A 14,129-nucleotide genomic window follows, 5' to 3' on the forward strand; every position below is an offset into this window, starting at 1 on the left:
CAACTTCAGAGTTTTTTTAATAGTCACGGCTCACTGCGATAGAGATCCAAAAAAATAGTTTCATTACCTATGTGTAATAATCGTTAAAACCTTAGTACTGAGTCCAAATTGCAATTTTTTTAAATTTATTTGCTGGATGTTTCGACTTTTAGTCAGGTACTAATCATTAGAAATATTTTTATTACATAATTTCTTATCTTTATATAGGTTACTAGACAATTAAATCTTTGCCAACAAAGATATCTGTTTACCGTGATCTAATTTTAATATGACCGGATATTGAAAAACGTGCAATCCGATTTATGGTGACGCGACGAATTTATTATAAAACTATATCAACAAACCAGTAATACTTTCCAGACGTTTGAAGTAAATTAGGTCAGATTTAAAATTTATTAGAAAAACAAACATGATGATTTCATTGAACAGACAATACGTCGGTGTTTTTCAGGGGAGCAAGTTTAAGCTTTTAACGACTGTTTTAAAATATTTATGTATTTTAAGGTTAAATTTAATTAAAAAGAAACTTAAATTTTAAAACAACGTAAATATTTCAAAACACTCGTTAAAACCTGAAACATGCTCCCCTGAAAAATCTACGAAATGAACGACATTTCGTAGATTTAGATATCCCGATCCCGGCGTTTTATAGGAATATATATATATAGTTTTATATAAGCGTATAAGACACCGACGTATGTCGACATCATTTGTTTTTAGTAAAAATACACGGCACACACTCATTTGCTTACATTATCAAAAGAAAAGTGGGTATAAAATGCTTTATAAACAGAACTGAGTAAAATCGTTGTCATACATAGTGTATTTTAACGAAGTACAGTCGATGCCCTAAGATACTTGCCCCACTAGCCGACCTTTTGATTTTGACAGCCATCTTACGCATTCAACTGAAGAGTGTTGAAGGACTTCCCATAAATGATTGAAATTTGTTGGAATTTAAAAAAAAAGAACCTATTTGGACTCAACTTTTAATCATGTACAAATCGTTAGACATATTTTTATTTTGTAGTTTCTTATATTTATATAGGTTACTCGTCAATTAAATATTTGCAATTAATGTTGCAAAGATTTAATTTCCTTGAGATGTAATTGATTTGCGTATATCTTATTTAAATACAGTACGCACAAGAGAAACTTTCTAAGCCAATTTAATCTATTAAACGTCATTCACTAATGATGGAATCAAAAGTCATACAAAAATGAATTTTATAGTTCACAGGTTAAAGGTTGTCAAACTACACTTTTCTTAACACTTATCTACTCAGAAATAAATGATCAGTTAGGGGTTAGGTACCTTATGGCATCGACTGTACCTTTACTAAAAATTGAAAGATCTAGAAGTTGCTGTTTATCAAAAGAACGCATTGCCCTGTGAATGAATCATTGAATACTGTTTCTTGCATTTCGTTTCTTGTTTATTTTTTTATAAAATTGTATTTTTTTTTAAATTTTGAATATTCTCATCTATGACAAAAAATACGGATGCATGTGGAATATACACAGTGAAAAGTACATCCTACTTGTCAATGTGGAATTCGTACCGTTATCGTAAGCGGCATAGAGTTAATTTGAATCTTAAGTGTCAAGCTTGACAGGCTCCTGACCCTGTACTTCATAAACGTTTCAATATGTCTATATGATTCACATGCCAATGTTCTTTAAGAACAAATACGTATCTACATCTTCAAGCACTCGTAAATAAATATATATTATAAATATAAATATTTTTAAAACTGCTTGCCTGTTTTCTATTTCCTAATGGAAATATAGTTTTAAAAACGGACTTGTTCCCATGTGTATCACACTGTTCTGAAAACTTCAGCCAACCACTTGGTAAGAGTTCTCTTATAGCACTGCAAACTCGCTAATCCTTACACCTTCAACACAAATAAACACTCCGAAAATAATAATTACAAACAATCTGTTCGACGCATTTTCTTAGAAATTGAGGATATATTTAAGATCTTCATTTATTATTCTTGATCTCTACAGTTACTGGTTCAAGTATCTCTTCTAGTCCATGTGGAGAAACGCAGTGATAGCGTAGTTTGAAGAACACTTTTCTCATATCGTCGCAAACAACACCGCTCAAGTGAAAATGTACAGTTTTTTTACTTTTCAACGTTACTCGAGTCAAAATATCTATTAATAAAAAATTAATCAACACTCACAAAATTATTAGTAAACAGCGATTTAAAAATAGTTTCATTTTCAATGTGTAACAATCGCAAGAACCTTAGAACTCGATATTTGAAATTAATTGATGTGGTTAAGTTCCCTTGGGGGCCGACGACCACAGATTCGTTTCTAATAATGTGCAGTTTAGACATTGACTTACAAATAAATGGACGACGGGTCTAATACAAAAACCACGAAAAAAATGTCCCAAGTCAACCTATTCGAAATTTAAATTGTTATGTCATCGCAGTATCGCGCTATCCGTAGAACAAATGAAGACTAAAGCGGAGTGTCGCGCTCTGTATACGATTTTAGCACCTTACAAGTGCGGACACTTTTTAGCGCGGACCCGACGTCCATATAATTGTAAGTCAATGAGTTTAGATATCTAATAAACTTTAACAATGAAGGAAACATCAGAACGTCCGAGAAAAATCGCATTACGCTTCGAAGACGTGCAAATTTCCCAACACAGCCATTTCCGATTAGGGAACCAGGGAACGTCCCACTGCAGGAGGATATATATGCTGTAACTGACGGTCTGTCCTGTTACACCTGTCGATATTTTGCTCGTTGCATACATTTTATGTCGTTGACCCATGCCTGGTTTGAGTAATCTTCCTATACCGTAGGTGGTCTCTACTTGAAATGTACTTACTACTTGAAATCGTCTCGCTTAAGGTTTGTGGAACACGCAGTAAGTGGGCCCAAATATCTGTTGTATGTTGTCCGGGCAAACAATGAGCGTCGATTGTTAGCCACTGTCTTCGCAATAAGCGTGGTTGAATATTGGAAAAATGTATAGAGTTCACGCAAAAACACCCCTAATTTGATGTACGAAGTGTTAATTGTGACTGAAAATCAGTGTTTTGCTTTTGGGCAAACTCCGCACTGAGGCACGACCTATTTGGCTTGCTGCAGTGCACACAAGCTGTTGATCATGTGGTTAATTAGTTACGTGTGTTACACTTTTAATTAAATTATTGTTATATTGTTGTTTGTATGATGCAAGAAAATAAACGTTTTATCTATTTGTTTAATTCATTGCAGATTGGCGCTGACGGGGCGAACTCGGCGGTTCGACAAGCCATGGGCGCTCAGTACCTGTCGTGGAACTACGACCAGAAGGGCGTTGTAGCTACACTGCATTTAGCTGAGGTACTTCAGCCATTTAATTTCCGGCTTTGTTTTTGAGATATTGAGTATCTCGTGAAGTGACGATATTCGCTTCGCACGCGCCAGTCACAGCAACTAACTTGTATGGATGGATGTGATCAATATCTGCGTCACCAGAAGCAAAATTTCATGTCAATTTCAATTTAAACTTTATAAACCAATCACCAAGTCAGAACGACTTATAGATAGGGTAGTGTGGAGTGTATTAATCATGATTGATCTTTAATAAAAACAGAATCTTGCTTACTGAATACGTCATTATGTAGAAACTAGAAGGTCGTCAGTTTTCATCGTTGTAGATTAGTCACCTTATTTGTCTAACACGGCGCAGAGTCACTACCTACATATCGATGGTGGACATTTGAAATGTCTCTTAGGACATATTTCAAATTTCCACGGTCGATATAAGTGTATCAAACTTTGAAATGTCGTAAGCGACATTTTGTAGTGAGGAACATTTTCCATTACGATAAAATATTCCTTACAACATTTCAAATTTCCACTGTCCATATTGTTTATTAAAAAAACTATGCTATTATCTTACAGGAAACCGAGAATACAACAGCATGGCAACGGTTCCTTCCAACCGGGCCGGTAGCATTGCTGCCCTTGGATTCAAAACGTAGCTCGCTCGTGTGGTCAACGAATCACAGCCACGCCACACATCTACTCAAATTGCCTGACGAACAGTTTGTCGACGCTCTTAATGATGCCTTGGTAAACAACAAAACGTTAACAATAATAGTGATGGATCAGTGGAAATATTCTTTGTGACAGGAACAAGACTCAATTTCCGGTAACGAATTTTTGGGTACTGGTTACCCAGTATTAATTTTCGTAACGCTTATTTATGGCTACTCTACACGTATAAAGTGATGAAGTAAGTAACAAGTTTTTTACTTAATTAATGCGTATTTCGCATTAATTAAGCATTTCGTCGGTTCGAATCCGACCGGATCGAAGGAATTTTTTCTGAGTGTTTTTTCTGAGTGTTCGATCTTTGTATTAATAATTATAACAAACTAGTGAAGTAATTTCACAAAGAATAATTGAATATCAATTCAATAAAAATTTAATTAATGCGTATTTCACAAAAAATAATTGAATATCATTTCAATAAAAATTTAATTTCAGTTATAGCGACATCTCTAGCCAAGCTTGGTAGCTGTAAAGGTATCTAACCGGGTGACGAAATACTTTCATACAGTTCTCATAGATATCGTTACGGCTAAAAAGCCGTTGAAAACCAAATACAAAGATCCGACAATAAGGACATAGAAAAATTCATGAGGTCCGCTGGTTCGTTCGCTGGCTTAATTCGCATAGCGTCTGGCACGGTTAGCTAGGCGAAGTCGGTTCGAATCTTGCCAGATCGAAGGAATTTTTTCTAAGTGTTCGTACGTAGTTCGTAACTTTGTAATTAATACTATATAATTATAACAAACTAGTGGAGTAATTTCACAAAAAATAATTGAATACCAATTCAATAAAAAATTAACTGTTAAGTAACCAGCGGTGGATAAGTACATAATTAAATTAGAATAAACCTATTTTAGACGAAGTAGCGGATCGTCCCGAACTCCACGCATTCCCGCCGGTAGGCGTGGCTTTATTAAATAACATTTTTGTTGTATGGTTCCACTATGTATGTACTTATAGCTTCACTAAAACACGTGTAAACGTTAGACTACTTTATATTCAGTTAAAACTTACTTAATTAAGTAACGAAGTAATTACTTCGTCTCGTAATACGTGTAAACCAGCCATTTCTTTTTGTTTTTTTTTAAAAAAAGCCCCGCATTAAGGACACCCTGTATCGCGGGTGCCATGGAAACACACGTAGACAACAAATTACACCCAAACTCGCGAGAGAAATAAATGTCGGCCATACAGATATTTCTCCCGGCCCGGGAACCGAACCTGGGACCTCTGCGTGGCAGTCCGGCATGGTAATCGTTCGGCCACAGAGGCAGTTTAAGCCATTATAAAGGGTATAATGTAATGTAAAATAATCGCGCGTTAACATCCCGGTTAAATTAGTTTCAACCTTTATTTCATAGGTTAACAAATCGTCAAATTTATAATCTAAGATAAGCACTAAGCTTTGTCAATAGATATAGAAACACAAAAACTCCTATTTACAAGAGATTTCATCAAATATTCGTAACCTAAAAAAATCCCACTTAATTAGAGGTTTTATGCAATTTTTTTTACGCATGTATGAAAATGTGTTTTTGTTTTCTTAATTATTTAACCCCTTTTAGCCTGTGTTATTACTACTTAAAGGTAATATTCGGAACTCGTTGTCTATAGCATAGCAGCGGCGAGGCGTCCATATAACTCCATTCCCATCAGCTTGCCTAAAATTTTCCACGTATCATCAAATATTATAAATATTTTAAAGTAATTTACTACATTTTGTGCTCAATTTTACAACTAGAATAATAAACCAGTGAAATAAAGTGTACTAGTATCTATAATAAAAAATAATATGTGTGCTTATAAGTGTTGTGTTTGTTTATCGCCATGGCGCCACTTGTTAAGGCAAGTGTCTTTTGTTTAGCTCCTGCATTACTATAGACAAATTCCACGCCTCGCTACTGTAGCATAGTTAAAAAAATATATGCATTAATTAATTTTATAACGATTGTTTGTACCAAAATAAATAGAATAACTAAAAAGAGTTTAAAGGGGAGAGCATAACATCTTACAATGTTTTTCATTATAATTCAGGTTAGGTTAGTAGGTAAGTAATGTAGGTAATGTAATTAATTACTTTAAAACATTTGTTCAAACAATGCGTGACAACTGCGGTGCGCTAGCGCTTAGCACTGTAGCACCAGGCCGATAGGTAGAGCTGACTAAGGAAAAAAAATTCAAATTAATTCCCGTCGGCGTCGGGCTGCTCACGGTCTTGCTCCAATAATAATTAATTACGTTGCTCTGTACTCATGGTACAGGAAATTCTTTGGTTTAAGATCTGCCGGCTGACCTCGTAATAGATTTGTGATAGTTTTTTCAGTCAGCCTTTACAGTTACCAGAGACTGACAACCGGTGGCGCTATATCATTGAGTATATAACCAGAAAATAGAGACGAAATAAAGGCCATATATTACTGGCTGGCCGACTACTGACCTGTGTGTACGTCTCCGTATATTCCAAAAAATATTCTGTATTTATTGTAACAAAGATAATATCTCTAACAATGCTGTGCTGTTCTATTCGGTGGTGTAGGAAAAACAGCAAAACATCTAATTACAAAACAAACGGAATCACATTTCATCGGTAATTAAATATTAAATATGTAAATTTGCAATTTTCGTCCATTATAGCAAAGCTCAAGTTAACTGGTCGATTTGAAGTGAAACAGTTGACGACACCCATTGAATACATGCCCATTGACGACACCCGTCAATTGTTTCGAACTCGGGCTGGCCAATCGGAGCGCAGTTGTCACAGTAATGATTTTTTTGTTTGTTTTTTTAATTTATTAAGGCTTTGGCAAAGCCATCAGCCTAAACATGAAGTTTAATCATGTTTCTGTAAATATGGCCGCCACAAAAATAATAAATCCAAGCACGCCGCCATGACGCCGCCTCAAATTGTCTATCCTCATAGACAATTTGAGGCGGCGTGCTTGGATTGACTCAGGATTCCTTAAAACGGGCCGATACGGGTATTTTAGTTCGAGATTCGTATAATTTCGCGTTTTAATCTTCGATTAAGGCACAATAGCACTATCCTATTCCAATTTAAACTAGATTTCACAAAATAATTGAAAGTCAAAATAAAAACGACACTTTGCCCTCCAAAAGGTCCAGAGCGGATCTCACGGTAATGATATAGCAGAATAGTTTTCAAACAAATTAAATGATATTTTGTCTCTATTTCTGGTTATATACTTGATGCGCTATATTAATGGCAATTTTTATTTTATTGAATGTCGTGATGTTTTCACTACCATGATATCCAAAGATCTGCAGCAAGCACATAGAGAAATTTATAAGATCTGCTGACTCGGTCTGTAACTCGGTAAAAGCGGTGGCCTCTGTGAGGCATGAATTTTTCATAGCCCTTGTTCGATCTTTGTACACTGACCTACTAGGTCAATGTCTTTGTATCAATATTTTTTTTAGTAGCAATAGAGCTCCTTGAGAAAGAGTACTGCCACCTTACCTATTTCTGCCGCCAAGCAGTAATGTCAGCATTACTGTGTTCCGGTTTTGAAGGGTAAGGGCGCTGGTGAAATTACAGGCACATGGGACTTGTCAACTTATGTCACAGGGTGACGGGCGCAGTGGGTGCACTGTAACTGTTATGGACAGGCGTGTAGCTTACCATCAGGCGCACGGCTTGTTCGTCCCTTCACTTGACGTTATAAAATAATAATAATAACAGACTAGTCGATTATTTTAACAATAATTTCAGTACAGAGTGCCGAAAAAAACCCGACCTCAAAAGTCCGTGGAATTACATCTATTTGCCAAATTTTATCGAAATCGGTTACCAAAAAGTGCTCGAAACAGGATTCATACCCTAGTTTGCCACACTTAGGGTCGTATTCTAGAACTCTATTCAATCCTCAAGTCAGGATTGCACTGGAAATACGACTCTAATGGCAGGGACTTGAGTATGATATCAAGTGCTTTAAACCATACTCAAATCCTGACTTGAGCATTGAATAGAGTTCTAGAATACGACACTTAGAATATTTCCTTCTTATATAAATGGGACCAATACTGAGGTAGCCTCATTCCCAACAAAAAAGAATCATCAAAATCCATTCACAAATCGGTATCTCGTAACATACATACAAAAAAAAAATACTGTGATAATAAACCTCCTTTTTTTTAAGGTCTAAAATGTGTAAACGGCTAAATTAAGTCGGAAACAAAATATCTATCACGAGATTCATTGAATATCATGATGTTTTACTATGATATTCATATACCTATTTTTAACCGACTTCAAAAAAAAGGAGGATAACTCCGGCATTTCCGGTAACCGATTTCAATAAAACTTGTCAAATAGATGTAATTCCACGAATTTTTGGGGGTTGGTTTTTTATTTATCAAAATATTACGAATTGTAATGTTGTGACATTGGTAATATAAAATAAATTATTCTATTCTGTTCATCATGGTTTCATGTGCGTTATATTAGTTTCTGTTTTTTTTTCAGTGGAAACAGTATCCTCGCAGTAGCAGTGTAGACACCTGCATGTCCTGGGTGAGTGGTTTGCTACGTCGCGTTGGTCTACCCGACGGGGCGGTGAGGCAACTACCGCCATCTGTAAAGAATATAGCGCCTAAATCCAGAGCTGCGTTCCCGCTCGGCTTCGGCCATAGTACTAGATACGTTGCAATAGGAGTCGCTCTTGTTGGGTTAGTATACAAGGTGTAACCACGGCTATGGGACGTGGAAGGAAAGTACTTTAAATCGATACCTCCAAGGAACACTACGCCAACTTAATTTTTGGACCTGTTCTGTTTTTATTTTGTTTTTTGTATCTTTATTTTTTTACAAAATTCGGGGAGCATAATATGTATATTAGTGAATAAATATGGCTGTTTACAAAAATAGCAGAAAATGACCAAAAATAAAGTTGGCGTAATGTTCATTGGAGGTATCGAAATATTGTGTATAGGATATTTTGCTCCATGGAGACACTATTTTATTTTTAAAAGTAAGAAACACAGAATTAATTATTTCTTTTCAAAGATTTTAAAATTGCTTACCTTATCTGAACATCGAACTTACTCGCTCCAAATAGCCAAAATAAGTAAATAATTTAAATAGTATTCGACGTGAAGTTTAGCAATAATAATATGAAATAAAGGTGATTTGTAATTTATGGCCACGTCGTCGCACTCATCAAAATTCTTGAAACGAGAGGATTCGTAAGAATAGTGTAGGAAGGGAGACTTCGAAAATTGTAACAAATGGCCAGGAACTAGAAAAATCGATGATAAAAAGGTGGGATGACGACGAGGAGGTGTCAGTATCACCACAACCCTCTCCTCAGATAAAACCCATGCACATCAATGGGATCTAATACTTACAACTTTTGTGGGTGTGGGCACTCTTTTAATTAAATAATACTTAATGAATACGGGACGAACAAACAAACATACATTCATTTAACCCTCACATGCTTTATTTACTTTGATAAATATGATATAATACTATGTATGTAGAGAAAGTATAAGGCTCTTATCATGCTGGACAGAAGGAGCTTGGCAAATCATTGACAGGTTTTATCATGAAGTGTTCTTTCCTCGATTTTACAGACGGAGGAAAGAGGATGTTCTCAATTCAACTTTTTTCCTGTTTATGTTACGCGATGATTCTTTTTTGTAGAAAGTGGGTACCTCGGTAGTGAACTCGTTTAAATTTAAAGAATATATTCTACTTCTAAGGGTGACAAATCAGGGAATGAGTCCCGTACCTTGAATTTCACCCTTTAATAAAACTTTTTTAATAATAATAGTGACGGGACGAACAAGTCGTGCGCCTGATGGTAAGGTACATAACAGCTGCAGTGCCACACAGGGCTTTAAATCGCAAAGCCCTTAGGGGCACTGCCACTGCGCCCGTCACCTTGAGACATAAGTTGACAACTGCCAGCGTTCCGGTTTGGAAGGATAGGGCATCCTTCCAAACCGGAACGCTGTGATGCGCACGTCACTTCTTGGGGGCAGGGCAGTACTTCCCTGGAGGAACTCTTTCACGAGGATCTCTGCTGCTACAAAAACTTGGCATTCCATTGAAAGTGAAATGTTATGGTGACCTAGAACTTCTATCGTGAGTTTGGGTGTAATGTGTGGTTGTCTATGTGTGGCACCCGCGACACAGGGTTTTCCCTAGTGCTATGTTGAGTGTGTGCGTTTTTAAAAAAGAAAAAAAAGAACTAATCTTATGAGTGGAATGACAGACAAATTAGAGCAATCAGCTCATATAATTAATTTTGACGAAGTCTTCCATCTGCGTTTCAATTGTCGTTGAGGAGACCCCAGCAATGAACACAGCGAAAGCGGATAGCAGTCTGAAGTAGGTTTTTTTTACAAAAAAATTATTGTTTTTAAAAACTCAGACCCATCGTTTCCATAATAATAACTTTAAACTTGTAATCCACAGAGATGCCGCACATCGTGTTCACCCGTTAGCCGGACAAGGAGTGAACCTTGGCTTTGGCGACGTGAAGGATCTTACAGATATGCTCGCTGATGCTTTGTACAGCGGTTTAGAATTAAGTGAGTGTCGTTACGTAATAACTTGTTCATATTATCGTTAAACATAGGATCTTAATTTCACCAGCATCCGTACCCTTCAAAGACGGATTATTAATCTGTTTCAAAGACTTGCACTATAAACAAAAACTTAAAAAAACAGAGCTTACAAACATAAGACGGAAACTTTTTATAAAATAAGAACATATTATCGTGTCATTTGTATGTGTCATCAATTCTAACGATATTTTCCTATTTGTGGACTGAAGAAGGTTTTCAGGTTTTCTGCTTCTTTGTTTACGTTTTTTCCAATTCTAAAAAAACGAAGTATACTTAGGTTCTATTGAAATCTAATGCTTAGGATCCCTAGAACGTTTAACTTGTCAAAATTATATGCTAATCCATTTGCTTTTAGCACATCACAGCTGGTTGGAAAAATATGAGACCACAAGGCAACGACACAATGTGCCCACTCAATTAGCCGTAGACGCTTTACATAGACTGTATACCGTAGACCTAGCTCCTGTCGTATTACTCCGAAGTGTGGGCCTGCAGCTTACCAATGCCATACAACCTGTGAAGGTAAGACCAATTAATTCTATAATAGGGAATCGGACAACAAATCAGAAAGTATTTAAAATTAACTACAATGGATATACGCAGCCAAGAAATATATTATTTACGAAATTAAACTATTATTTCGCGTCTAATTCGCGTATGTTTGTTTCCGTCAGCCGTCTTACCTGCAAAGGGCCCGAAGCGTTCGTTTGTTTGAAAAAACAAATCGTCTGCTTAAAGGTAAAACCGCGTAAGTGACTGTAGAGTTCTGAGTTTTGGAACGAGTATGAACAAAAGATAACAGTTCCTAAACGAAAGAACGCCACTCACTCACTATGTCACCGGGCACGCTATGAGCATTGCAAGATTAATTTTATTATTGTAAGAGTACAATAAAAGTGCAGATTCAATTCGTGTTGTGTTATTAATTTATTATAATGGCTATTGGCACCTCCGACATTGGCGACGAGTGAAAAAAAAATTGAAAATATTTAATTGAGAAAACAAAAAACATCACAAAATGGCGTTGTCCGCGTTAAGTGAAAATGGGCTCGCAAGTAACGCTCAATTCGACCCATTTACGGAACCACATACTGTTGGTGAGCGATGGAGATCGTGGCTGCGTAACTTTACGTACTATATTGACGGCATTATAGGCCTAGCTGAGAAGCAGAAAATTGCGAGGCTCTTACACCAAGCGGGTCCTAAAGTACAGGAGATTTATGATAACTTAATTGAAACGACTGATAATTACGGTACAGTGGTGCAAAAACTCACAGACTATTTTATTCCTACAGTCAATGTGGCCTATGAAAGGCAAAATTTTCGCGCACTACACATGTTCGACTGCGAAACTGTAGATCAATTCGTTCTAAGATTGAGAACTGCAAGCAAATTTTGTGGATTTACTAACAAAGATGAAATGATTCGAGATCAACTAACAGAAAAATGCACAAACGAAGACCTTAAACGGAAATTGTTGCGTAAAGGAGGCAACTTAACCTTAAATGATGCATTGGCAATAGCTCGGATTTTCGAATTAGAGAAACCTCCCTGTTCACAGGCAACAGCTGAAAATAATGTTAATATTGTCAACCTAAAATGCTACAGATGTGGCCAAGCAGGGCACTTTGCAAGAAGTTCAACCTGCCCAGCTCTACAAGTGACTTGTAATAAGTGCAACATAAAGGGACATTTCAGTAAATGTTGCAAGACAAAACTATATGATCAGGTTGTTAAGAAAGGAAAGACAGATAAGAAAAGTAAGAGGAAAGTCATAAGGTATGTATTACAGGAAGAAACGGAATCGGAGGGGGAAGGAGAAAAAGAAGATTCAGATGATAGTGCCAGCGAAATTCATTCAGTTTTTAACATAAACTCTATGAAAAACAATAAGTGCCAAGTTAAACTAAATGATATTATATGTGAATTCATAATTGACTCTGGTGCTGCTGTGAACATTATTGATAAAACTAAATTTGAACAATTGAAGAAAAAAGGTATGGTTATAAACTTATCTAAATGTATAACTAATTATTGTACTTATGGTGGAAAGGCTCTGCCAAATTTGGGTGTGTTTAAATGTTCATTATTTTGTCATGACACAAATGTACATCTTGAAAACGTGACTATGTTAATATTTGACGGTAAAGGACCATGTTTGTTATCTAGGGAGACATCTGAGAAGTTACAATTGCTTAGGGTTGGACCATTAGTTGCGACTGTGACTAAAGACACTGTCATTGACCAATTTAAAGACTTGTTTGCAGGTATTGGCAAAGTTAAAAACTTTAAATTAAAAATACATCTGGACCCTAAGGCACAATTGGTGGCCCAACCTCTCCGTAGGGTACCCTTCAACATGAGAGATATTGAGAGTAAGCTGATCAAAGAACTTTTGGACAATGACATAATTGAGCCGGTCTCGGGGCCAACACCATGTGTGTCTCCATCTCATATTGTTAGAAAGAAAGATCCTGGACAATATAGATTAGTAGTGGACATGAGAAGAGCAAATGAGGCAGTGCTCAGAGAGAGAGTTCCACTTCCAACTTTTGAGGAGCTTTTAGCAGACCTAAATGGCTGCAAATACTTTTCTGTCTTAGACATAAAATGGGGATTCCATCAAGTTGAACTTGAGGAGAATTCAAGAATGGTTACAGTGTTCAGCTGTTCTCAAGGTCTATTCCGCTACAAAAGACTATTCTTTGGTATTCGATGTGCCCCAGAAATTTTCCAACGGATTGTGGCTCAGTTAATAACAGGGATAGATGGGGTAGCAAATTCCCAGGATGATATTATTATTGGAGGAAGAACCAGACAAGAACATGACGATAGGCTCGTGAAGGTGTTGAATAGACTACGTGAAAGTGGGGTAACTCTGAATCAAAAGAAATGTGAGTTTGGTGTTACAGAAATGACATTCTTAGGTCATCATTTGTCAGCTAAAGGCATACAGCCAACCCGTACTAGCCAAGGGGTCATCCAAGAGTTCAGAGCACCATCAAGTAAGGAAGAAGTCAGAAGTTTTCTAGGATTAGTAAATTTTTCAGCACGATTTATCCCAGATTTTAGCACTATTACTGAACCCCTGAGAGAGGTGATCAAAAAAAATTCAGATTTTAAGTGGAACCAAGAACAAGAGCAAGCATTTCAGCTATTAAAAGATTCAATTGTGACTGCACCAGCATTAGGATATTATGACAAGTTAGCAGAGACATTCCTAGTTACTGATGCTAGTCCAGTTGGTGTAGCGGCTGTTCTCGTTCAGCATCAGATCGAAAATAATATTAAACAACCTGTAGTAATTAAATATTGTAGTAGAGCATTAACTGAAACAGAAAAAAAATATTCACAGACTGAAAAAGAGGCTCTTGCGATCGTGTGGGCATGTGAACATCTATACATGTATTTAATGGGAAAGAAGTTCAATATAATTTCAGACCACAAACCATTGGAGGCTATTT

The 14,129-nt window shown here is 36.5% G+C and overlaps 1 protein-coding gene across 1 annotated transcript in view; it reads left to right on the forward strand.

Moving 5' to 3' along the window:
- The window catches only part of LOC113226609 (ubiquinone biosynthesis monooxygenase COQ6, mitochondrial), a 33,719-nt gene that overhangs the window by 15,376 nt on the left and 4,214 nt on the right, over positions 1-14,129 (forward strand). Inside the window, exons 4-8 of the mRNA XM_026459310.1 lie at positions 3,250-3,357; positions 3,922-4,092; positions 8,558-8,760; positions 10,514-10,629; positions 11,021-11,187. Of these exons, the coding sequence (XP_026315095.1) occupies positions 3,250-3,357; positions 3,922-4,092; positions 8,558-8,760; positions 10,514-10,629; positions 11,021-11,187 (765 nt within the window). The remainder of the gene's footprint in view (positions 1-3,249; positions 3,358-3,921; positions 4,093-8,557; positions 8,761-10,513; positions 10,630-11,020; positions 11,188-14,129) is intronic.

Source organism: Hyposmocoma kahamanoa, unplaced genomic scaffold, assembly GCF_003589595.1.
Source record: "Hyposmocoma kahamanoa isolate Upper Pololo Valley unplaced genomic scaffold, ASM358959v1 192, whole genome shotgun sequence".
Lineage (NCBI taxonomy): Eukaryota > Metazoa > Arthropoda > Insecta > Lepidoptera > Cosmopterigidae > Hyposmocoma > Hyposmocoma kahamanoa.